This window comes from Ictidomys tridecemlineatus, chromosome 13 (assembly GCF_052094955.1).
Source record: "Ictidomys tridecemlineatus isolate mIctTri1 chromosome 13, mIctTri1.hap1, whole genome shotgun sequence".
In the NCBI taxonomy this organism is placed as follows: Eukaryota; Metazoa; Chordata; class Mammalia; order Rodentia; family Sciuridae; genus Ictidomys; species Ictidomys tridecemlineatus.
The window spans coordinates 45,805,823-45,833,186 of record NC_135489.1 but is presented as its reverse complement, the minus strand read 5'-3'; the positions used below and the strand labels follow the sequence as shown (position 1 = coordinate 45,833,186).

The 27,364-nt window shown below is 40.9% G+C and overlaps 1 protein-coding gene across 8 annotated transcripts in view; it reads left to right on the top strand.

The window, feature by feature from the left end:
* The window catches only part of Lama3 (laminin subunit alpha 3), a 240,987-nt gene that overhangs the window by 13,290 nt on the left and 200,333 nt on the right, over positions 1 to 27,364 (top strand). For all 8 annotated transcript variants that reach the window (XR_013429632.1, XR_013429633.1, XM_078030246.1 and 5 more), the window contains exon 2: positions 8,769 to 8,921. Coding sequence is in view for 6 of the 8 variants with exons in the window: in XM_078030246.1 (XP_077886372.1) it covers positions 8,769 to 8,921 (153 nt within the window). In the remaining 2 variants the exon portion in view is untranslated. The remainder of the gene's footprint in view (positions 1 to 8,768; positions 8,922 to 27,364) is intronic.

Here is a 27,364-nt window from a genome sequence, read left to right as displayed (position 1 = left end):
CCATTCTCTTTCCCTATTACATTAATTTTCTTTTTGCTCATTTATTTATTTTTGATTGGTGTTTTCTAAATATACATAAAGGTGAAATTCCCTGTGGTATATTTACATATGCATATAACATGATTTTGTTAAATTCATTCTGTATTTCCTCCTCTTTCCTATCCTTTCTCCCTCTAGAGCTCCTTCTTCTCCACAGATCTTCCCTATATATTTATGATATCCAACTTCCGCACATTGCCTTCTTTCCCTTATTTGACTCTAGCTTCCACATATTAGAGAAAACATTTGACCTTCGGTTTTCTGAGTTTGAGTTATTTTACTTAGCATGATGTTCTCCAAGTCATACATTTTTTTTTTGCAAAGTAAAATTATTTGTTTTTTTCTTTATGGTGGAGTAAAACTTCATTGTATATATATACCAATCCATTCAACTATTGATGGGCACCTGGGCGGATTCCATAATTTGGCTACTGTGAATTGTGCTACTATAAACAATGAAGTGGCTGACTTTAGTTCTTTGGGATAAATATCAGAAAGTGATATAGGTGGATCATTTGGTGGATCTATTCCTGGTTTTTAGAGGACTCTCCATACTGCTTTTCAGAGTGGTCATACTAATTTGGAGTCCCACCAGCAGTGTATGAGTGTGTCTTAGGAACCTCTTTTTGAATGGAAGGGAACCATAATGAAGAAACAGTGTGACCAGGAGAGTGACAGTCATTTTTTTCTTTCCTCTCTGATTTGGCCTTGTTAAGCAAAGGGGGTCAGTACCTGAGAGGTCTTGGAAGCTAGTGAAACTCTCCAGGGAGCAGCCGGAGTTGACCATGGGAAAGCAGTGTTGAGCATGATCTGGCCTGTGGTCAGAAGTGAGGTGCTGAGGCTGGAGTCTGGGGAGACCCCAAGGAATAAACAAGCAGATTTTCAACAGGGTAGAGAAAGTGAGTCTACGTTAGATTAGACGGTGCTTTCTAACTGCTGAGTTAAGTGACGCAGGTATCAGCCTGCGTAGCCTGTCCCAAGGCTAGAAATGATCACCAAATCACTAACTTGTAACTAAATAGTTCATGCTACTTTTATTTATTAATTAAAGCAAGAAGTATTAAGTTTTTTTTCAGATACAATTCTGTGATTATCTCAGTGAACAGGCTGGCAAGGTCCTTGATCTTAGGGCGTTTATAATCCAATAAAGACGGGTTATGGTTTAGATATGAGATGTACCCCAAAAGTTCAGGTGTGAGACAATGCAAGAAAGTTTAAGGTGAAATGATTGAGTTATGAGAACAACCTAATTAGTACATTAATCCACTTAAATGGATTAACCAGGTGGTAAAGGTAGGCACATAGGGTGTGGCTGGAGGAGGCTTGTCGCTGGATACGTGCCGTTGGGGGATATACTCTGTCCCTGGTAAGCATAGCTCTCTCTGCTTCCTGCTGACCATGTCCTGAGATGCTTTTCTCTTCTGCCATGATGTTCTGTCTCACCTGGGGCTCAGAGCAATGGAGCTGACTATCTGTAGACCGAGACTTCTGAAACAGTGAGCACCAAATAAACTTTTCCTCCTCTAACATTGTTCTTGTCAGGTCTTTTAGTCACAGCAACAACAACAAAAAAGATGTCTAAAACAAGACGATAATTGTAAAAACATAGATTCTTCAGCTAATAGAGGGCAGCACTTCATCTGAAAGAGTTTTAGGGAAGATCTCTCTGAAAAGATAGGGATATCTGGGTGCAGTGTTTTCCTGGGATAGGGAACAGAAGGTGCAAAGGCTCCGGGGCAGGCAGGAGTGGCCTTGGAGAGATAGAGAAATGGCAAGAGAGTCAGTGTGCGGGGAGTGGAGCGTGAGGTGCAGGGATAGAAAGTGGGATGTAATTTCAAGCACCTTTGTTTCAATCCTGTTGAAGCGATCTGGTAGAAGGGAAGGACTGAGATGCAGGGGAGGCAGGAGGGGGAGGGGAGAGGAGAGGAGAAAAAAGGCATATGATTGCAGATGCCTAGTCCTTTAGCAGGTAGGAGGGATGAGATTGAGTGTGTGTGTGTGTGTGTGTGTGTGTGTGTGTGTGTGAGTATGGGGACTTTGTATTGCAGATGAGTTCTCCATTGCAACAGCAGGGAGGGCAGGTATATGGTATAGATGCAGAAAAGATTGTGGATTAGGAATAACAGACAGTTAAGCAAATTCATAAAGTGAGAGGAGGGACAATGAGCTTTGATAATGTATAAAATAATTTCTAGAAGAGTGAGAGTGAATGTAATGGAATAGTGTATCAATATAGAGAAAACACAGCTCTCCATATCTATGGATGGAGAAGCCTAAATGCATCTTCCTTTACTGGATTCAGGTCCAACTCATGTGTAGCTAGTGCCCAGTGTTCTCTGGTCACCTCCAATCTTCAGGGTGCCTGCAGATTCAGGTACTGCACCTGTACCACTAGACAGCTGTCGTAGTCAGCTTTTTCATCACAGTGACCCAAAGAACTGACAAGAACAACACGGGGAGGGGGAGTTTATTTGAGGCTCACAATTTCCGAGGTTCAAGTCCACAGGTGGCCAACTCCATAGCTCTGGGCCCAAGATGAAGCAGATCATCATGGCAGCAGACTAACACATGACAACCATGGAAGAGAGAGAGAGAGAGAGAGAGAGAGAGAGAGAGAGAGAGAGAGAGAGAGAGACAGAGAGCAGCGCATTCTGCTCATTAGGCACAATATATGCCCAAAGGCTACTCCCAGTGACCTACTTTCTCCAGCCACACCCACTTGCCTACAGTTACCGCCTGGTTAATCCATATCAGTGGATTAATCCACTGATCATGTTACTCCTTATAATCAAAGCGTTTCACCTCTGAAAATTCTTGCATTGTCTCACACATGAGCTTTTGGTGTGAGACAATGCAAGAATTTTCATGTCTAAACTATAACAACAAATATTCCCCTTCTTCTCCTTCTCTCTTCTGCCCATCCCCAGCACTTCCTCTTGAAGTCATCCCTCTCTGCATTCCTCTCTCAGTTCCACCATTTGGACAAATTGTTCCATGTCTTTGGGCCTGTCTCCTTAATTCTAAGAGTCTCATGATTGTCCCTACATGGTGGACTTGTCATGGCGATGAAGAGTGAGTACCTGTGAAGTGCAAGGTGCCGTGTCTGGTGTGTGTGGGTGTTGCCCTTTGTCATCACTGTCACTCAGGAAGACACCTTGTGATTGCTGCCCTGTTCTTCACTATGGTGGGCCCTGTGGATGCCAGTCATCATCACCCCTGTGGTTCTCAGACTGTAGTGCACAGAGGAATCACTTGGGGTGGTTTAAAAATTCTGATTCCTGGATCCCACCAGAGATGCTGATTCAATAAGGTCGGGGAAGGGCCCAGGAATCAGCCTTTGCAACAAACACTGAATTGGTTTTAGTGGCAGTGTTATCTTGTCCCTGATGTGGAGCTTCATAGATGGCATCTCATTTAATTCTCACAAGGTCAGCACAAGATCAGCAGGATTAGCCCATTTTAATAAAGAGAAACCAGAGCCTCAAAGGAGGCTAAATACTTCCACTAACAGGCCACAGCTGTAATTGGTAAAGCCAGGATTTGAACCTCTGTCTATTCTACTCCAACATATCTTTGAAACAGGTTAGAAAGACCTTCCACCTCTGTCTAGAATTTTCCCTGGATGAACATAAGTTTTGAACTACATGCATCACGATTTTTCAGACATTTCCTTATCTTCTTTTAAAAATATTTTTCATACCTGGAACCAACTCTAAATTCCTTGTTTTCTCTCTCTCAAATCCCTGACTCCAGGAACTTGGCCCTGGTAGATATGGATGCTCCACCCGCTGGTATCATAAAGCCTGTGTGGAAAGTACAGCGCTGGATGCTTTCTGTGTTCTGTGCAGTTGGCACTCACCTCACGTGTTCAGACATTCTGGAAATTTACAAGATGTTTGTCTTAATCACTGTAACCAAGCCTGTGTGCTTTGGTACTTCTCAGAAGGGAGGATGCTCTGAACAGGATCTTTGCAAAGGAGCAATCTCTGTTTGACATTGGCGCACACAGAATGTTCTCCAGTTCAGGGCTCCAGCTGGCTTAGGTTTGGGCACTTGAGACTCTGTAGCTTCCAGAACATTAGTGAGTGATGGTTAGCAGTGCGGTCCATGGCAGCATGACTGTGGTGGTTCATAATGGGACTGTGGGTGGAGGAGTGTGGTTCATTACTCATCTTGCCAGGATTTCTGTGGCTGCTATGGGGGCATCTAAACGATTGTCATCAAGGTTCTATTTTTGGTTTTGATGGTAAGTTCTTTCCTCAACTGGGTTTCTTTTTACACATCTGGGAGTGGGTCAGGTATTCGGAAAATCATATGGCTATTCCAGGACAGCCTCACACTCCATCCAAATCTAAGGCAGGTTTCCTTGATGGAGCTTACAGGCTAATGTGTCCAGGATGGAGTGTCTTGAACCATAAGTAATGTCACCAGATTCCAAGGCTGGTCCTGGTTCTAGCATGTCCTAGCTGTGTGGCTTGAGACACTTCACCTGTTTGAGACTTGGTTTGTTCATCATTAAGTTTTGTGTACTTTGATATAAACCAGACAGGGTTGTGAAAATTAAGTTAAATATGGTCCACCTCTCCTGCATGCCTATACCCTCATGTTTATGTCAATTTAAATACCTTTTTTGGAATGTGGGGGCTCAAATCATCTCTCAGCCAATCCAACTATTAGTGTTTGTTTTTACTCCAGTATCAAATACAATGCACTCCAGATTGTGGGTAATTTGGATAAGTTGGATAAATGAATCAATGTTAAAGCAATAAAACAGAAGTTACCTTAAGGGACTGTTATAATCAATGCCTACTTTCTTTGACCAATACAGTGTTTGCACTGTGAATTCAGTTGCAAAGTATTGCATGAAAGAGAGGGCTTTTAGTTAAGGAGAATCATTAAAAATGTTATGAACTAGAAGAGACTATATTTTTCCATCCTTCTAAAAAAGTGGAGGTCACTCCCTGAGGGACAAACATGACTTACCCCTGAGACTACCACTTTTGGAGCTCAACTCTGTTTAGTTGTTTATTTGAACAGTCTTATCCCCTTTCTACCCTCTCCCATTACATTTTCTTTTTTTCATTTTTCTTTTTTTTATTTATTACATAGATGACAATAGTGGAGAGCATTACATTCATAATTATCCATTTACAGCACAATTTTTCGTAACTCTGCATCCCATTACATTTTCTACTTCCTATATAACTGGACTAACAATATCCTCAGCATGATTCGAGTCCTTGTCCTGTTTATCTTTTCGTGTTGAATAGTTTCTGGTACAGATTAGATGATCAGAGCAGATTTGTTGCATGGTTGGATGAATAATTGTTCTCTTTCTCTTCCCTTCTCCTCTTCAACTTCTGTCAGTTTTGTCCTGCTTTTATTTATTTATGGCTATTTAAAAAACCATTGGGTCTCAGATGCAGAATTGGATTAAGAATGTCATAGCTCTCAGGTTATGACATGCTCCTACTGTTGGTTTTTGCATAGCCTGCTCGTATACATGGGTGTGTCTTTTACATAGTACAATAAGCATCCATGAACCACTACCAAAACCAAAACCAGAGCCTTGATGTTAACCTATGCCTAAGAATATAAAATTCCCCCCATTCTCTCCTTCTTATAATCGTGAATATTTAATCATTCCTTTGCTTTCTTTTTAAATAGTTCAAAAAGTCATATTTGTAAGTATTTCTTTAAATGTAAGTACTTTTCGTTTTGGTTGCTTTTATCTTTATAAAAAGTATACCATGCTCTTTTTCACTTAAGTTATTGCTAAGATCCATATATATTATTTCATATTGTTTCATTATTTATTTATTTATTATTGTTCATATATTCATTGTGTGAATATGCCACTGTCTATTCAGATACTCTCCTGTAGCTGAACAGTTAGTTAGTCCTAGAATTTTGCTTCTGTGAACAGTGCTGCTATGAATATTCTTTTTTTTTTGCTATGAATATTCTTGAAGATGATGCTGATAAACATGTGCAAGAATTTGTTTGGGGGGTTGTGAAATTGTGGGTTGAATTTCTGCATTCAGGAAGTTGTGAATTTTTGATGTTAGGAGTAATACCAAAAAATTTCCCAAAGTTTTCATACCAGTTAGTTTCCTACTATGAACTTTCTAATATGCATATCACCAAACTTTAAATGTGGGCCTGATGAATGGGTATAAAATAGTATTGCACTGTGGTCGCCTGAAGTCCTAATGATGCTCATGGTAAACATATCTCCAAATATTTATTGCCTCTTCTGTGAAATATCTATTCTTCTTTTGGATCATTTTCTGATTGAACTGTTTATGGTTCTCTTACTAATTTTAAAAAGTTTGGTGTATACTTCTGATGAGAATTCTTTGTTGATTTCATGTTCCCTGTTCAAATTTTGGTTCTCTGGAGTATTAAAAACCACCCCAAAACTTAGAGGCTAAAACAATAAAGGTTTTCCTTTCCACAAGTCTGTGGGTTAACTGGGCTCAGCTGGATGATTCTTCTGCTGCATGTAGTATCAGGTGGGGTAACTCATTCGTTATGTTCAGCCAGTGGCTGGAGTGGACGGAAAGGTCCAAGATGTGTCAGGTGTCTCTGTGCTCTTCCACTAGTCCTCTCTAGTGGGGTATGATTGGTTTTTGTTGCACCTTAGTGACTAAGGGGTAGCTGGTTGTCTCACCCAGAGGCTAGCTCCTGAGACGAAAGAAGCAGAACCTGCCAGCCCTCGTAAGGCCTATGCATGGATGTCCCAGAATAACACTTCTGCTAAAAGAAAGTAAATATAATTTATATCCTAGATGATGGCCAAGTGACATGGTTTAAGATTAAATAAAAGAGGAAGATTTCACCAAGAACATATTATGATAAATTCTCAAGAGGAGAGAGTACCCTCCAGGGAAAATAGCCTTTCATCTTTTTGTAGTTGAAGTAGCCACCATATAGAGAGAGAAAAGGAATTGCTAAGACATTGATTGGAACCACCATGGGGGATTATTGACCACTTCTATAGGGTGAATCTCTTCTACTTGTAACTTTTCACTTCTCTAAAGTACCTTCAATGAACCAAAATTCTTATTTTTAATATAGTTAATTTTATCTATGTATTCTTTTGTATCTGAAGAAAACATCCCTTGCTCCAAGTTCTCAAGGATATTCATGATTTCCTCTAAGAGAATTTAATGTTTTATTTTTGACATTTGAGTTTTTAGTGCATCTGAAGTTGCTTTGTGTTTGTGACTTGGGTAGACATCCAATTTTATTAGATCTGGAGAGAATATATATGGGATAGAGAATTATCCTTCCTTCTCCCAACAATTCTTATTTTTTGCTCATTTTTTTTAATATGCTAAGATTTCTTAAGTGCAATGGACTGTTTTCTGGTGCTCTGTTCTATCCCAAAGTTCTATTTTCTTATCTTTCCTCCCTTAATTACAATAGCTTCATAATAAGCCCTGATACCTTGAAGGGAAAAATGTCTTACTCTCTCTCTGGACTCTCTTTTCAGCAATATCTGAACTTTTCTGAGTCCTTCACAGTTATATATACATTTTGTAATTATCTTATTGTGTTTCAAGACAATAGGAAATGGTGTTTTTTTCTTTAATTTTCTGGTTCTTTGTTGCTACTATGCAGCACATTCTAGAGCAGGCTGTGAGTTTGTTTCTCTGTCTTTATCTACGTGGGAGCAGAATAGTTCAGTGTGTGGAATCCTACCTTGGCTAAGCATGGTCCTTTGACACAGTTAAAGTATATTCAACCTAGAAGAGAGGCGTAAGTTCAGCTTGTTTTTTTCCTTATTGGTGCATTGTAATTAATACATAACAGTGTGATTTGTTGTTAGGTTCAGTTTTTTAGATGGTAATTGGTAATAAAATTCTTGCAAAAACAAACAAACAACAACAACAAAAAAAGAAAAAAAGCCAGAATCAATATAATCTGTCTACAAAAAACAAAAAAGAAAGAAAGAGTAATTTTGTTAGGAATTAGAGTTTATAATACCAAACAGACATCACCCAAAGAAAAATAGGTTCCAATTTACCTATTGAATGAATTGCTGACTTCTCAACTCGATTCTTCACAGCCAGCCACCTCTCCCCATTGAACTGTTAAGCCTTGGACCAGCTGACCTCTGTGCCTTTGCTCATGCTGTTTCCTCTACCTGGAACACTTTCCCTCTTTGATGCTCACTGTCACTTTCCAAAACCCTTCCTATCCTCCCAGACAGCTTAAGCACCATCTCTTCCACCCTGGGATATCTGTAGCCCTTGACCCCAACACTCTGTACTCTGCAGAGACACTTGCCATCCCCACTTCCCTAATGGTTATTTATATACTTAATACCTCCGCTGGGACCATGCAGTGATCCTCTTTGTAACTCGGTGCCTCAAACAGAATTGCAAAGAGTAGGATTTAAAGAGTGAGATGAATTTGTTGACGTGGAAACATCTTTGCATTCCAGATACAGCAGGCTCTTCTTAAATTATTGTGCGGGGCAAGAAAAACATAACTGTAAAGGATGCAAGGTAAATATAATTTATATCCTAGATGATGGCCAGATGACATGGTTTAAGATTAAATAAAAGAGGGAGATTTCACCAAGAATATATTATGATAAACTCCAACAGCTGACATCAATAAGATGTATGGAATGATCTTTTTTTTTTAGTTAATTTTTTGCTAAATTGGTAAAAAAAAAAATTGCTTGAAAGTTTAAAGAAGGGTGTTTTGTTTTTCAGGGTCAGTTTTGTGACTATTGTAATTCTGAAGATTCTAGAAGAGCACATCCAGCCACCAATGCAATTGATGGATCCGAACGTTGGTGGCAAAGCCCTCCTCTGTCCTCAGGCACACAGTACAACAAAGTCAACCTCACCCTGGATCTGGGTCAGGTGAGTTTCGCTTTCGATTGGAACAGAAATATTAGTTCCGTCACTGTTTCTGAGGTGATTTCTGACATGACAATAATTATCATAAGAAATGAACTTCAGTTTTAATTCACTAATCATTATTAAGCCTTTGACTTTAACATTTGCTTATAAATAAAGTCGTACAATGTTTGTCCTTTTTGTGACTGGCTTATTCCAGTTTTCCTAATCTTTCAAGTTTCATCCATGTAGAAGCCTGTGTCAGAATTTCCCCCGTTTCTAAGGCCAAATAACATTCTATTCTATGTATAGATCACATTTTGTTTATCCATTCATCCATTGATGGACACTTGGATTGCTTCCAACTTTTGACTATTGTGAGTCATGCTGCTATGAACTTGGGTGTGGCAGAGATATTTTTATAACATTTTCTTTCCTGGAAATCCTGGCGACGTGAACACTGACTACCATAGCTTAGGACTTTGGCCAGCTGGTCCATAAGGGAACCAGGCTTCGGGCCTATCTTCCTCTAATAAGCTAAGAAGGTCTTCAGGATGGCTGCCTCTGGTGCATACATCCAGGATAATCAATCCCTTCTGCCTTGATTGTGGATTCTACTCTTGTGATCAGAGGCATTTTGTGGCAACGATGAAGGGATTTTGTGGATTCATTTAAAACCCAAGTCAGTTGATCAAAAAGGGGATTTTCTTGGGTGGATCTTTCTGATTAGGGGAATTCTAAGAAGGGACTGGGCCCTTCCTACAGGAAGAGATTTGATCCATGCTAGCCTTGAAGAGCCAAGATGTCATGTTGTGAACTTACCATGGAGACACTATGTGGTAAGGACCTTATGGTGGCCCCTAGCCAACTACCAGCAAGGAAACAGGGACCTCAATCCTCTAACCACAAGGAACTGAATTGTGCCAATATCACGTGGAAACTTAGAAGCAAGTCATTCTAGGCACCTTATTGCAGCCTTGACCTTGAGTAAAACCTTGAGTGGAGAATCCAGTCATGCATGAATCTTACAGTGAAATAATACATATGTGTTGTTTAAGCCATTAAGTTTGTGGTAATTCCATTGTGTAGCAGGGCACTAAGAAGTTTTCTTGCACTTTCTTATTTCCTCTTTCAGACCAGGGAGTACCTCCCATTTGTTTCATCCTATCCTTTCAACAATTATTTATGTCCCAGGCAATGGTATAGGCATTTGATTTTATCAGGAAACAAGAGATGGAAATTTCTTCCCTCATGGCACTTATATTCCAGTTGGGGGAGCAGTCAATAAAAATATACATAATAAGTCCATATAGTATATTTGACACTGTTAAGAGGTGTGGAAAATTCAAAAGTAGAATAGGAGAAGGGGGTCACGAGTCCTAGGAACAACTGTAGTGTGTGGCTTATTGTGAAGGTGAGATTTAAGCATAGACTTGAAGCAGGTGAAGAAGTTAATTATGTAAATGTCTGCCACCCAGAGAAGGGAACTTTGGGAACTTGTCTGGAACATACAAGGAACAGCTTGGAGGAAAGAGTGGCTGGGGCAGAGTAAGGGGGTAAGGTGGTGGGAGAAGAGGTCAGAGAGAGAACGGGTGGGGCTGGATAGTGTAGGACCCCACGGGAGATGGTGAGGACTTTGGCTTGGAAGTGAAGAAGGAGCCATAACAAGGTTTCAAGCCCAAGAATGACATGATCTGATTTGTTTCTAAAAGAATTTCTCTGTATGTCCTGTTGAGGATTGTGGTGGGGCATGTGAGGGAGCCAGTTAGGAGAGGATGCAGGAAGCCATGGAAAGATGGCATGAATGGCAGTGGAACTGGGTGGTTAGATCTCAGATACAGTTAAAAGATAAAACGGCCATGATTACATACTGTCTTTTATTTATTTTTGAAATTTTATATATTTTTTCATTTGCTTCAGGACTGTTTACAATTACTCACAGGATTGAAAGCCTGCTCGTAGGAGGATTAAGAGAGAATGTAAGAATTAAAGCATCTAACACCCAAATCTGTTTTGAAGAGTCTTGCTGCAAGGGGGATCATTCCTGGGTCAAAAGACTATAACCTGAATTTCAACTACAGCTGATAGCTAACTTCTAACATTAATTCAGTAGATTTTGCCTATAATGATCTCGATTTACCCACTATCTCACTTTCTAACTGAGGACATCTGTATTTAACAGGGAATTTTAATTCACCAAAATGATTCATGTCGAACATACTCAGGCCTGCTGGACTTACATTTTTTTTCTTCCTTAAAGCTCTTTTTAAAAACCCTACTTTACCCAGCTATCAGAGAAGCTGAGACAGGAGGGTCACAAGTTTGAGGCCAGCCTGGGTAATTTAACAAGACCCTGTATCAAAAAAGAAAGATAAAGATGGAGGGTAAAGACTGGGGGTGCAGCTCACTGAGCCCCTGGGTTCAATGCCCAGTATCACACACACTCAAAAAAATATCCTATGTTAGAAAGCATCCTTTGATGTACTGAAAAACAGCTAATTAAGACAGTTAAATTAAGAAAACATCAATATAGGAATAATTTAGTAGTTTTCTGGTTGCTGACAGACCTTAGCCATGGCATGAATGAATACTCATGCTCTGCATCCACCCCCAACCTGTGTCCTGAGGCTGCTCTGATGGTGGTGGGCAATGGGGTCCCAGAGTCACCCTGACTCAGTCTGTGCCCGATGCACTCCTTACTCACCATGTGGTCTTCCACAATTGCTCTCGGCCTCAGTTTCCACATTTATGAAATGAGATGATTGTGTGTACCTCATAGATTATTATGAGTTTTAAGTGAGTTAACTGCTTCATTTTGATACATCTTTGAGGCAGTGGTACATTTTTTTTTTTTTTTTTTGGTACTGGCAATTGAAGTCAGGGTCACTCAAACACTGAGCCACATCTCCAGCCCTTTTTTTTTTTTTTTTGTATTTTATTTAGAGACAAGGTCTCCCTGAGTTGTTTAGGGACTCGACATTGCTGAGGCTGGCTTGAACTAGTGATCCTCCTGCCTCAGCCACCTGAGCTGCTACAATTACAGTCATGTGCCACCATGCCCAGCTGGTAATTTTTATTTAATAAAATAAAGTGAACTTCAAGGAACATTTATTTTTAAAAAGAACAGACTAAACTTTTGTGCCTCCAGAAAATACTATATATAATACAATGGAGAATTCTCTAAAAAAATTTAGGAACAGGAAAAGCAATGCCAATTAAGTCAGACTGAAGGACATTTTTTCCTTCTTTATGTTGGAGCAACATATATTTCAACAAACATGTTTTGTCTTGTAAGATTCATTTTTTATGCCCTAATTGGTAAGGTCTGTTTTCTTCCTTGTGCTGGAATTTACCATGAGAATGTTATTGTGAGGCTAGATTTCATGATTTCAGAAGAACATTAAGACCTACCTAGGGAAGTGTGCATTTTGATGCATGGTTGGGAAGTAAAATATAGATCATTAACTTCTGATGACTAAGTTACTTTTCTTCACCTATTGAGAATTAAATTGGACTTTGACATGCCTAGTCCATTTGTCAGCTTATGTTGTTGCTAAGGGTCAGTTTTATTTGTTTTCTTTTGAACTTGGTAGTTTTCATTGTTAGTTTTCTAAAATATCATCTTCAGGACTCAATCCTAAAGGGCAGTTTTGCCTTCACAAGGTGGCATGTGAAAAGTAAAGCTATTGTGTTTTCTGGGATTGTCCACCTTCATTTGATGGCGCATTGTTCATTAATTTCAGTATGTACAATAAGAACACAATGTCTTACTGGGCACGGTGATGCACACCTGTAATCCCAGTGGCTCAGGAGGCAGAGGCAGGAGGATTGTGAGTTCAAAGCCAGCCTCAGCAACTTAGTGAGACTCTGTCTCTAAATAAAATATAGAAAAGGGCTGGGGAGATGGCTCAGTGGTGAAGCACCCTTGGGATCAATCCTTGGTACAAAAATTTAAAAAAAAAGGGAGAAAGAAAGAAAGAAAGAAAGAAAGAAAGAAAACAAAGTCTTAAAGGAAGGTTTCATATTATTTGGCCAAATAAAATGAGCTCATTCTTTACATGTAGAGTGAAATGTAGATGTCTAGTTGTTAAAAGCAGAGTCTGGAACACAGGGACATTTGTTTCTTCCTGGACTCCTGGTGGCACATGCCCCTGTGAGATAGAAGGTGGAGTGACAGAATTAGAAACACATCCTGGACTTCCTTCAGAATCCAAGTGATACCCTGTGGATCCCCTATATGCACTTTCCTGCTCCCTCTCCCAGGTAAGGTCTAAGGTCTACCTCCTGGTAGAGGTAGGAGTGGGGGCTCCTCATGGTACCCTGAAGTCAAGAGAGCTGGGAGGTTGAGAAGAGCTGTCTCTCAGGTTGGAATGAAGAGGGGAACCAGCACAGGAGCAAGACCGGAGCCATGGCAGAGCAGGCCCGTCTTGTTGTCCAGTGAACGAGAAGATCACCTGGAGAATTCCAAGGCTTTCATGCAACTTGTAATGTCCTTAAGAATATGACTTGTAAGCTGTTAGTAGTAAAAACATACAAAGACAAAAAAAACAAACAAACAAACAAACAAAAAAAAAAACAAACACCCTGTCCAAAAACCTAGAAAGGACTGGTGTTTGCTTCAGAGGTTGGTGGTGTGAAGAGAGAGGACCTGTCCTGGTTGGCTGCTGGGGAAGGAGGCCTGTCTGCCTGGGGCAGGTGGTGACTGCAGGAAGTAGCAGCTGAGACAGTCTTTTAGGCCTTGTGGAGCAGAGGCCTCGATCCCACAGCCCCCTGATCTTCCTCTGAGTGGGCAGCGATGGATTGTTCCTCTCCCATCTCACCCCAGGTATGCACCCATCTTGAACACCTGCCTGATTCCCTACTTCCAGCCTCAAGGCTCTTTCTGGGGCCTGGGAGCTTTTTAAAGGTCTATATAGAACAGCTTGGAAAAGATCTGCATTTTATGCCCCCAGAGACAACCTTCATCCCACCAGGAATGGGAATTGGTGGAAAATACCCCCCTTTTCCTTTCTGAAGGGCATCCTACATAATTTGTAATTCAGAGTGTCACTAGTGAAATGAAGCTTTGGTAGTCCTGGTAGTAATTGTCTGATTAATACATCACTCGTTGGCCTTTCCCTGTCTTTTATGTCCCTCGCTCCCAGTTGGTGCTTCTTGAGGTCAACTCCTAAATAAACTACCTGCACACAAGTCTTTGTCCTGTGGCTTTAGAGAAGAACCAGAGTAAAACAGAAGAAAGGGGCTTGAGACCCACACAAGCAAACATTATGACAAAGTTATTTAGAATGCAACAGATAGAAGATTCAAAAAATGTTTATAAAGCTCTAAGATTAAGAGTGAGAAGAGAGGGCTGGCACTGTAGCTCAGTGGTAGAGCGCTTGCCTTGCATGTGTGAGGCCCTGGGTTTGATCCTCAGCTCTACATTAAAAAAGAAAAATAAACAAGTAAAGCTATTGTGTCCATCTACAACTAAAAAATTTTTAAAAAGAGTGATGAAAGAAATAACATTATAACTTTAAAAAAAATAGGCCACAGGAAAAAAATTCTATTATTCTACCTTTCTTTTTTTTTTTTTTTTTTTTTCATGAATTTACCTTGAGCCACCCAGGGGCCAGATGTAAACACAGGATCCAACCATCTGAGAGTGAACTTAGTATGTGTAGATACCATCTAAGATTTTCTTTTCTTTTTGGTCTTTTTTCAACATTTATGAGACTCTGGTGGATGAATCAAAAACATTCTTTGTCGACCTCATCAGTTGTTCTGATTCTTCTTGGACTTGAGGACTTTGGAGATTAAATTGTTTGGTAGATGAGGTCACTAAGGAATCTGACTCAGCTGAGACCCTGGGTAGATAGGGTCCAATCCAGAAGGTGGAAGACTTTTGGATTGTCATGACCCAATCTTTCTGGATTCCTCTGGAATTGCCTAGACTACTATGTCTTCTATTCTCACTCCTTCTTTGGCTCCCAACATCTTACACAGTGCTTAGCATATGGTTGATGCTCAATAACTATTTACTGAGCTAATGTACAATGAACCAAGGGTAACTGAATTATCTGCAGTGGTCCCAGGGTACAGTGGCAATGAAAGCATATTGGCATGAGACCAAATCTCTTGATGGAACTGGGATAATTATACTTGTGTCTTTTGCAACACCTTCTAAGTATTTTGTAGCTATAACAAGATAGAGGATATAGATGATATTGAGGACACATTTTTTACTAACAAGTGTGCTATTAATGAGCATAATCATGAGACTCAACCCATGGAAGCAAATAATTTGTTAGTTGGTAGAAAATCAGATGCCAGTAAAATCTCCTGGACCACTGTGGGGGGTGGGCGGGGGGATGCAGTTTTATCTTTTATGATCCTGTAGTAATCTGAAAATGTTAACTTGAAGGTTCCTTGCAGCATTTTATTAGGAAGAATCTGTTAATATGGCATTTTCTCTTTATACTTAAAGCTGAGTAGATCTAGAGGAACAGACTGGAACTCTTGAGATGTTAAATTTTATTGCTCTCAATTGCTACCCCAAACAGCATTGAAAATAGATAGGAGTCAGTAGATTCCAAGACCATTAAACACTATTATAGAAAATAATATCTGACCTAAAAAGTGAACAATATGCTCTCTGTTCCTCCTGGCTCCTTTTCAGTATTTTCTTTTTCCAACTGATGTGTTTTACCACCACCTACTTATTTCCCCAAGCCATGAAACAGAGTCACCATTTATACCATGTATTATCTAAGATTGAAACAGATAAACTGGGACTCTTGGTGTCTGTGATGGTTAATTTTCAGTCATCTTGGCTGAGGGCCATGGTGCCCAGATATTTAATAAAACATTCCTGATGTTGGAGTGAGCTTCCCCTCCCCAAGAATAACATTTAAATTGGTAGATTTTTTGAATAAAACAGATTGCCTTGACTAATATGGGTGGATCTCATCTGAAGAGTTGAAGGTCTGAATAAAAAAAAAAAAAACACTGACCTTTCCCTAAGAAGGAAAGAATTCTGCAAGAGATGATCTTCAGACTTGAAGTGTAACATTGCCTCTTCTGGGTTCTCCAACCTGCTGACCCCTGCAAGCCTTGGTCTTGGCAGCTTCCATAATTGCATGGGCCAATCCTTAAACAATCTTTCTCTCATATATACGCACACATTCTATTAGTTATGTTTTTGTTTCTCTGGAGAACTTTGACTAACACAGTGGCTAAGCACAACATAATTTTTATTTCATATTCTTTTTTCCCTACTGGAAACAAAATATTTATTATTCATATCCCTTAGGATAAGTCTTTTTAAATTAATTTTTAATTTATATATTACAGTGGAATGCATTACAATTCTTATTACACATAATAAGAATTTTTCATATCTCTGGTTGTATATAAAGTATTTCACACTAATTCGTGTCTTTATACATGTACTTTGGATAATAATGTCCATCACATTTGACCATCATTTCTAATCCATGCTCCTCCCTTCCCCTCCCACCCCTATCTAGAGTTCATCTATTCCTCCCATGCTCCCTCTCCCTACCCTACTATGAATCAGTCTCCTTATATAAGAGAAAATATTTGGCATTTCTTTTTGATTGGCTAACTTCACTTAGCATTATCTTCTCTAACTCCATCCATTTACCTGCAAATGCCAAGATTTTATTCTCTTTTATTGCTGAGTAATATTCCATTGTTATATATGCCACGTTTCCCTTATCCATTCACCTCTTGAAGGGCATCTAGGTTGGTTCCACAGTTTAGCTATTGTGAATTGTGCTGCTCTAAACTTTGATGTTGGCTGTATCCCTGTAGTATGCTGTTTTTAAGTCCTTTAAGGTATAGACCGAGGAGAGGAATAGCTGGGTCAAATGGTGGTTCCATTCCAAGAAATTTTCCAAGAAATCTCCATACTACTTTCCATATTGGCTGCACTAATTTGCAGTCCCACCAGCCCTAATCTCCACCATGTGGGATCAGGCCCCAACTTCCTTAATAAGACTCCTTTGGCGCAAGAATTAAAATCAAGAATCAATAAATGGGATGGACTCAAACTAAAAAATTTTCTTCTCAGCAAAAGAAACAGTCTGTGAGGTGAATAGAGAGCCTACATCTTGGGAGCAAATCTTTACCCCTCACACATCAGATAGAGCACTGATCTCTAGGGTATATAAAGAACTCAAAAAGCTAAGCACCAAAACAACAACAACAACAACAACAACAAAACCCACAAACCCCACAAACAAACAAACAAAACCCCCCAAATAACCCAATCAACAAACAGGCCAAGGACCTGAACAGACACTTCTCAGAAGATGATATACAATCAGTCAACAAATATATGAAAAAAATATTCATCTCTAGCAATTAGAGAAATGTAAATCAAAACTACTCTAAGATTTTATCTCACTCCAGTCAGAATGGCAGCTATTATTTCGTATTCTCGAGACAGTCTGAACACAGCTGATCCTGCCCTGGAAGCTTCCTTTCAAATAATGGCTCAAAGACATATGCTCTTTCCATATTGTGGCTCTACCATCTTCCACATATGGTTTCCAAGGTGGTCCTGGGGTCATCTCCCAGCAGGCATGAGCAAAGACCATGGAGGATTATGGGCAAGTCTGGAATTGGCATATTCATATTCTAAGAGTTTGTATTCTGTTGGCTAAAGGGTCCAGAGGCGGGCGGCTGGGAAATGTAATGCAACTGTTGCCCAGAAGAGGAGTCTCTTCTGTGTCTGCTCAGTGCTCCTGCCAGTTCTGAGAGCTGACTCCGAGTCTCTTCTAGGCCCTGTGTTCAGTGACATCAATTTGGTTACTTGAAGGGCCATACTGGGAGCACTCATATCACAGAAATCAGCCAATATTACAAACTCAGGCTGCGTCCTTCTCAGAGTCAATTACCAGCCTCTCTCTCACTTTTTTCCACATCCTTCTATTTCCTTCTTCCCACTTATCATTTTTATTGTCATTATTTTTGTGTGCTGGGGATTGAGGCTACGGCCCCTCACATGCTAGGCCAGCATACTACCACTGAGCTCCCCCTCAGACCCTTACTTATTGAGTTGATCATTCTATCTTACTCCCTAATTCTTGGAATCTGGCTTCTTTCCATTGATGCTTCACTGCTCTAATTTGGAATAAAGCCCAAGTTTCTTAGCATGGCACAAGCTTCTCCAGAATCCAGCTGTTTTAAACCTCTTCTTGAGGTAGAGACCTGACTGCAAGAATCAAGTGCTGGTGGGGTTTTTTTTGGCCTCTAGGTGTTATTCTGGTACTGTTCACAGCACCCCCACCCCAGATGCCAGCTACCCTCCAAACTGTTCCTCTTTCCTCCAAGGCACCTGCTATGCTGGGGTGTAAAGGCCACATACACCATTCCTTAAGGCCAAGGGCTGTGTGTACAATATTCTTTTTAAATCCAGGGAGATGAAAAGTTCCAGAATTGTGGGATTTCCTCAAACACATTGAACTGAAAAGAAAGATGAATCCCAACTGTTCTTTCCATATTATCCATTTGATGTTATGTCTTGCTGGGATCACAAACAACTCTGCTTTATTTTAAAGATCCCTAACATTTACATTTGTTGGTGTTCATAGAACTAACACCACAAATATAACAGCCATAACAGAAGACGAGTTAAATATGTTTCCTTCCAAAACACTCAGCCGGCTGCCGGCGGACAGCATGCATCCAAGCAACGGGAGGAAGGATAGAAGCTGGATTAGGAAGGAGCAACACTAGGAAGTGAAACATTTTCCTTCTGGAATTTTCTCCCACTCTCTAGACAGAGAAATCTGTGTGATGAAGGGATCAGTGGAGGTCACCATGACCCACTTGGTGACTCTCACCAGCTAACTCTGGGTTACACACAATTAGGATTCCAGGTAAAGTTGGCAGAGGGATGTTTTTCGTCATGAAAAGTGACAGTCAGGGTTTGGCATCCCATGGAAAAGTGCAGCCTGTGGTGCAGAGGGAAGCATCAGCCGCTGCAGCTCACCGTCTGCTGAATCAGCCCGCATCTGATAGGTCTCTCACGTAGCAAGACGGCCAACATGCACATGGGATTATGGCCCATGCTGATGAGAGAAAAATAAACAAAAACAAAGTTCTTGGTGCCATTTAGAAAAGGCTAATCCTATTTCCATGTAGTTGAGAAGACTGGAAGGAGATGGCATGCCGGGGAGGGTCAGGAATTACACTGGGTGGGGAGTTGAAAAGGTCAGAGTGGGAAGGGGACTGAGGTACAGAGCAGAAGTGGTCATGGTCAGAGTACCCAGTGGTGGGCTTGGTAGTTGGGGAAGACTCACGGCCTACAGCTAGAGGCTCCTGTGGGCATATGTGAATGTTCTTTGAGCACCATAAAGAGTAGACAAAAAAGTAATATTATAAGCCTTCCTCCAAAGAATGGTCTTTGACCCCCTCCTCCACCTTCCTAGGCTTCTGCTGAGTTTAAGCTCCTTTATATCTTTAAAGTGAGTGAAGTGTGTATAAGTACATTCACACCACAGTTCTGGGGACTCAGTACTGATGTTACATCTCCCCAAATACTTGTATTCTAAAAGATTGCTATCTATCTTTGACATGGAACTACTATTTCTAGAAATTTCTCCTAAAGAACTATGAAGTGCTCAAGTGTTTAATGCAGGGTGTGCATCAGAAATCTCTTCATAATGGCTCAAAATGGGAAACAATCTCATATCCAATGAAAGGGGATTGGTTCAGACCATGGATAAATAGGTGGCCTTTCAAATGATGCTATTGATGCTATAGACACAAAATATTTCCATGCAAGTTTGTGAAGAAAAAAACCAAAGCTACATGTAAGTATAAGCATATATAGTATGTTATGATCCTAGGTTGTAGTTTAAAAAAATACTGTGCATGTAAGCAAAGTGCCAGGAAAAAGAGTATTTCTCTCTGGATGGCGGAATTACCAGCGATTTTTACTTTCTTCTATAAATTTCATTTAGATGGTTGGCTTTGGATTATTACCTAGTGTAAAACCAGCTCCACGACTCTTTAGCTGGGTGACATTGGACCCTCTAGCTAATCTCTCAGGGTCAGCTTCTTCATCTGAAATATGGGGATGAATCTAGTTCTAGCCTGGTAGGGGTCGTTTAGAGAAATTAACAAAATAACACTCTTAGAATAGCACCTCACACACTGTGAGAACTCCCTCTGCATTACCTATTGCATCTGTATTTTCTGCAATGAGCAGGCATTATTGTACAGTTAGGAAAACAATAGAACTGTGTCCCTTCTGAGAAAAGGGAAGAGTTCAAGTGGACACAGGAACAATGATTCCTGGATTGAGGTACAAGCCTCCTTGGAGCTTTCCTGCTATTCTCCATCTCCCCCAATATTTGCTTCTGACTCTCAGGTCTCAGGATGGAGTTGGCGTGCATGAGATCTTAAGTGCCAACAGAATCAGAAATATAACCAGTAAATGGAAATTGAGTTTTTTTAAAGTGCATATTTTTATTCCTTAGCAAATCTTGAAAACTATTTTATATTTCTTCCCTTGTGAAACTTTCATGATTTCAAGCATATTTTGGCTTTAAATCATGGCAGTTTTCCTATTACTATTAATGGCAAGCATATATAAAGAAGAACTGAATTCTGTGAATTCTTCACGATGATTCTAACGAAAGCTTGAGTTAAATATGATGTCCCTGGGGAGTTGCTGGGCCCTGGTTGTCTCCTCTGCCTGCTGACTTCAGGGCACCAGCCCCATCCCGCACAGAGCTGTTGTTCCCTCATATACCTGGTGATCCAGAGCCTTCCTAGCCATTAACTATCTGCCTTCACTCTTTTCTTTCTGATGCCTATTCTTCTGTGATTCTCTTCTCTTTTGTGTTTTCACTTTCTATGTTCTCATTACACCACCTTTTCTAAGTATAACCCACCATTTTGCTCTTGGGGTCACTGCCAGCTTTGGGGAGGGGTGCTATGCTGTGTCCAGGTAGAGCAGTGGTGCTGAGCTATCAGGGTGCAAGACAGAGCTCCTGTGGGCACAGGCTCCCTGCCTGGACACTAGAGCTACACCCACCATCCATGCACAGAGACCTGGCAGCACAGGCAGTGTGGCATCGCACCTCCCCACAGCAGAGGGGCCAGGTTTCTGTCCCCTCCCCAGGCAACCTCAGCCACTCTAACTCACAGGGTTCCGTTGGGCAGTGCAGCCTGCAGATAAGGTGCTTTCTGTTTCTGTGTCTAACTCAAGAGCAAGCTCCTGAGCTGTTTGCATTCCTCTCTACTCTCAAACCGGTAATGCAAACGTTCCATGGTTGAGGAATTCCAGATTCAGCCCGCCAGGCGTGACATACACTGTTCCGTGTGTTTTAAGCACTCTGAGCGATGAGATTGTGTGTTCACTTCATTGTTCCTTAACAGTGCAGAACAACTGGAATGGAACACTCAGTTCTTTCCCCTGCCTCTCACCATCCCCCTAGCTCTGCAGGCTCCCACCATCCCTGTTGCCACCTGCTATGGCCACACGTGTTGGGATCCCTCAGAGACATGGATAGAGAGGGCAAGTGGGGCCAAGAAACCCAAACCCGGAAATGCTATGTTCTGGCTTTTCCTTTAAGGTCAGTCTAAATCACCAGACCCAGGGGCAAAGGCAGCTGGGATTCTGACTAGTGTCCCTAGCAAAGGGTCTGAGGTGGGCTGAGCTGCTGGGACAGGCAGGATGACAGCAAGAAGGCAGTGCCCAAGCCAGCCAAGCTGAGGCAAGGTGCACTGGGAGCAGAGCTCAGTCTTCTTGAGGGAGAGGAAGCATCCAAGGAGATTGCTGAGGGCAGCTGTTTCGTAAATTCCTGTGTTTCAGGGGAGGGTGTGTGCCCAAACTGCTGGAACTGGCTGTTTCTCAGCTGAGGCTCTGGGCAGGGCTGGGCCTGGAGGTGCCTGGTACAGCTGTCCCTCAGGATCAGCAGGAGATTGGTGTGGATACCTGAATCCATGGAGGCTCAAGCCCCTCATATAAAATGGCATGATATTTGCGTGTAACCTAAGCACATTTTCCTCAATATTTTACATCCTCCCTAGATGACTTATGATACCTAATGCAATGGAAGTGCTCTGTAAATAGTCGCTATACTGCATTGTTTAGGGAATAATTACAAGGACGTCTGTACATGTTCAGTACACTTTTATTTTTTCAAGTATTTCTGATCCATGGTTGATTGAAACTGCAGATGCAAAACCTATGAGAATGGAGGGCCAAATTTAGAACAGGTAAGTCCTTCCTGGGCCTCCTGGCTTGCATTTGTTAGTAAGTTGCTCTGGTGATGACACAAGCCCTATAATTAAACTTGTTTTATTACTCTTCAAGCAAGCAACCCAGTCATCCCCGAACTCTGTATTTTTTTCCCCTTACTTGACCCATTTCTTCTAGTCTGTGTGTTGCTGCTTCTCAATCCCCTAAGGTTATACAAACCACCATCCAACCCAAGGTGACCTTCATCTTCATATCTCCATCTTTGAACCCGTGCTCATCTTTAGCCTGGGTGGCTCTGATCTTCTCCGTTCAAAGTGGACTTTCAGTCAGCTGCATTGTCATCCACTGGGAGCTTGTTAGAAATATAGAATTTTGGGTCTCAACCTGGACCTACTGGATCAGAATCTGCAATCTTAAGTCCATATACACATTGAGATTTGAGAAGTGCTGTTGTAGGCCAATACTTTTCAAACCATCTGTCACAAAAGACCATTTAAAAAAAATTGTAATTAATACAGACTGATACCTTTGTAAAAATACAATAAAAATGAATCTTAGAAAAATGAAAAAAAATAAAGCTTCAAATACAGGCCTTATAAAAATTAGATTTGACAGGCATAAACTCACACTTTTAAATTATCATAAAGTTTTCTAAATGTTTATTCTCACTTTCTGAACTTTTGTCATTGTGGTTGAATAACCAACAGTTTCTGGATTGGCACTGGTCCGTGGACCACACTTTGAGTAGTTGCTCCAGAGGCTATACTGTAACTTTTCTTCAAAGTCATTGATGCCCATGTGTCCCATCCTGAAAAGTCAATCTGTCCTTTCTGTCACTTCAAGTCTGTCCTCTGGCTCAGATTTGGTTGAGCAGTTCAAGATATGTTTGTTAATTATTTAAACTTTTAAGACCAAGACCCCTTGTGACCTAGATAGTCTCCCCTCTTTCAGTCACTCTTTGCCCATCTCCGCTCAGTGCCCAAGGCAGCTGACCTTCTTTGAAGCACTAGTAGTCCCCTACCGTCTCTGGCAGGGTTGGGCCCCAGGGAGGTTAGTGCAGGTGCTGAGGATGGAGAGCTAGATTGGGGCATCTGTTCCCCTAGCTCCCTCTGGTGGACGTGGATGCAGCCACCTTCTACTGAAGGTCCTGGCTCCAGCTCTGTCCTGGTTCTAGCATCTGCATCTTCCTGCCTTTCCTGCCTGGGGTGAAAAGGTCCTCAGTTCTGATTCTGAGGTACTCTGCCATCACAAGAAGGCTTCCCTTCCCCTGCCCACTCCTTTGCAAACAATTGCTTTATTAAACATTCCTCAGCCCTTCATTCTAGGAGGTTCTCTGTCTCTCACCAGGACGCTGTGTGACATCCAGAACCCCCATGTGCAAAGGATATTTTTCTACTGGTTGAAATTTGCCAAACACTCCCCAGTGGTCATCTCGAAAAAATGAAAGGAAATTATTGAGGCAATCAATATACAGTTTTTAAAAAGTGCATCCAACGTGTGCATGGTGTGCGTATTTCATCTCTACCTGAAATTTTTCTTTTACTGCTTTTTTTTTTTGTTTTGGATTTTTGATAATTTTATATTTCTGTTTTCTTTATATCCTTATACATTTCCCTAAATCCTTCCCCACCCTTTTCTTTCCCTTAGATAAAATGGGATGTAGAAAAATACAAGCAGCATATGGATAAAAATCATAAATACAATTGCTGGTTTCATTTTAGTCATATATTCTGTTTTGGCTTAGAATAAGCTGTCAAGACATACTTACGATTATCCTAAGCCTGAAAAATTTGTGTATTCAAATAGAAATATTTACTTAATAGTATTAAAGATTTGTAAGTCATTTCAAGAAGTCTGGTGCAATTTTATGGAAAATACTATCAAGCTCTATCTGCTGGCTGTGACTACTAGTTTTTCATTGTGCTTCTTTAAGTGATTGTCACAGAGCCATTCAACATTGAACAGAATGACTGAGCAGAAAAGGCTGTTCCAAGAGTATACCAGGGTTTAATTTTTCTTTTACAATCTATAATGGACAAAGATTCTTTTGCAATCTATAATGGACCTGCTTTAACTCAGCCATTTCCTTCTTAAACTGATTTGATTTTTTTTCCCCAGAGCAAATACATCCTTTAATTATAAGACCTCATTTGCTATTGTACTATTTCATTTTACTAGACATTTGCTTTAGCTCCTTAACATTTCCAGTGACATTGGATAATTATGTTAATTATGTGTTCATAGCTGAGCAGGTTTGTGTCTAAATATATAAAGATTCACCCCAAGCATTTGTACCATGACTCATACTATCTTGAGGCATTCTTTTAAAAGACCCCTTCCCACCCACATTGTGCCTCTTTCTAGCTATTAATCTTCCTTTTGTTAAGAATTGTTTACCTACTATGTATGAGACCCTGGGTTTGATTCCCCAGCAACACAATAAAAAAAGTTGTTACTTACTTTGGAGGACAAATGGGCTTAGTAAAGCATGTCTTACACTAAAATTTCTTTTTAAAAATATATTTTTATTTTTATTTGACACTTAGTAACTTTATTTCAATGGGGTACAGTGGGACATTTCAATACATGTAAAATTTCTTGCTCAAGGTATTATCTTCTACCAGATAGATTTGGGAGAAATAGATTGTATGTTGGCTTCTTAAAGATACTTTCTTTCTCCACAAACTGGTTTGTAGTTGTGGAATGGGGAACACATATACTCCACTCACTGGAAAAATAGGACTAGCTTTTAATCTTATTTGTTTGTTTGTTTGTTTATTTATTTATTTATACTGTGGATTGAACCTAAGGGTGTTTCACCACTGAGGTACATCTCAGCTCTTTTTATTATTTATTTTATTTAAAAAATTTTTATTAGTCTTTATTTTGAGACAGGATCTGTCTAATGTGCTTAGAGCCTTGCTAAGTTGCTGAGACTGGCTTGAACTTGCAATTCACCTGCCTTAGCTTCCTGAGTTGCTGGGATTACAGGCATGTGCCACCATGCCCAGCAGGGTTTGGCAGCTGTTGGCATGGCATAATTTCAAGATGTAGAGTAGGCTTCCTAGAAATACTTTTAGCTAAGGATAAAGTAATTAAAAGGTTAATTCTTCAGAAGAGCAAATATATTTTCTTATAATTAACTGGAGACCAAGATTCCACAGGAGAAAGAACAGTGCTGGAAATGTGGCCTCCAATGGAAAAAAGGATGTGTATTAGGGGCTAGACAAGTGGTTTTTTAAATTTGCATCTCAATCATCTGTTAGAACAATAGGAGGTTGCAGTGTGCCCATATATTCTGCATTTCTAAGATGTTCCCCTGTAATGCGGAGGTTGCTGGTCCATGGACCACGCTGAGTGGCCAGGAGCTAGAAGAAAGGCTCATCAGGAGATATAGGCTGAGGCTGGGCAGTGGAGAAGAAGCGAGAACCTCGTGCAAGATGTGGTCCAGAAAGAGAAGTGAACAGAGCCTCCCAACTGGCCTTGAGAGTGGTAATGAACATCGTATCTGAGAGACACACTGTTCCTAAAGACTGTGGCAAAATCTCAATTCAAATAACTTTTTATTCCTCCTATTGGATCAATAAGTTAATTGGCTGGAAAATCAGTCTGTGTAGCAACTCTCAGCACTGGCAGAACCACCCAGGAGCAAAGTCTCCTTGAATTAAGGGCCTGCTGGGTGAGCAGGTTTTCAGCATCGAACTCCTCCGCATTGGCCTTGTCTGACCTTGTAGCGTCTGAGATGGCAGGAGAGCTAACTGCAAACAAGCACAGGCTTCAGAGTCAGATGCAGGTTTGAGTCCTTGCTTTGTTACCTACACACCGTGGAACTATAGACCTGTTATGCATGCATTTTCTCCAAACTTGAGTGTCTACATGGATAGATAGAGATTATAATAGCACTGATACAACTAGAATTGCTGGGAAGGCTAGAAAACATGCAAGCATTAGTACCTGGATCTTAACAGTTCTCAACAAATGCTAGTTTTCCTCTTCCTCTTTCATCTCCTTCTCACTTTCTTTTAAATAATTCAGCTTTTTTTTTCAGGTGCCACCACGTCTCCTTCCACTTGCCACTGCAGCCACTTATGCAGATATCCTAGCTCTTGACCTTGTATTTCCTTAAGTCAGGAATCCAAGCAAATAGAGCTCTGGGTTTTGAGATTAGCCTGCAGCTCAGGGAGCAAAGCAAGGGATCCCTGGCTTTCTAGCTTAGTGAGCAGCATTTGGCTTCTGGAATTTCACATTCTTCTTGAGGAGTTATAAGCATGAATAAAAATTTGGGTACATCCTGGTGAATGTAACCCCCATGGAGGCGTTAACTGTGTTTGGGATATCTTGGGAAGATTCACAAGAGACTTTTCATTTGTCTTTCAAGTTAAATAGGAGTTCGTTGGATGAATACTAGGCTCTGTTCATAGATTAGCCATCTCAGGTTTATCTAAGATTATGAGGTTTATCTGGGATGCAGGATTTTTTTGGTGCTAACCCTTGGACAGACCCAGGCAAACCAGAGTGGTGGGTCATTCCTATTATTCTGGCATGATCTAGATTCCTTGGTCATGAGTACCAATCATTGGTGCTTCCTGAAGACCTGAGTTCTGGAAGTTGATTTCCAGAACAAGAGCTCAGCAATCTGTATTTTAACATCTTAGTACTCTGCGGGTGCTCTACTCTACATTTAAGTTTGAGAGCAGAGAAGCATCATTTTCTCCAAGCTTCAATGCCTGTCAGGGATTGATCACATCTCTCAGCCACGGTGATCTTTAAAGCCAGCATGGGGAGTGTGGAAGGAAAAAGGAAAACCTCAACACCTCTGAAACCCGAGATTCTGCCAATGATTTCCAACTTGGCAGGGACTGTGGGGCCAAACTGCTCTGCAGTGGGTCCTCTCAGCATAGTGTGTCTGTGCCTCCAGCTCAGCAGGATGTTCAGTTCTGCTTTCAGGCTCAGGGTGTTCTGATCATCACCAAATCTTTGATGCCATGGGGCCTGCTTTGGTACCCAGTACGTCACAGTCCCTTCCCTCGGCCTCAGTGATGCTCCAGACAGTAAAGGTTCCATCCATTTGTGTCCTTAAGTGAGGAGACATAGAGAAATTACCAGTCTTGATATACACGTGAGATACAGACACATTGGTGAGATACACAATCACTGCTTTAAGCCATTGAGATTTTGGCATTGGTAGCCTGCCATGGTAGACAGAGCTGGTTCTAACCAAGTGTGACTCTCTAACTCCCCCCAA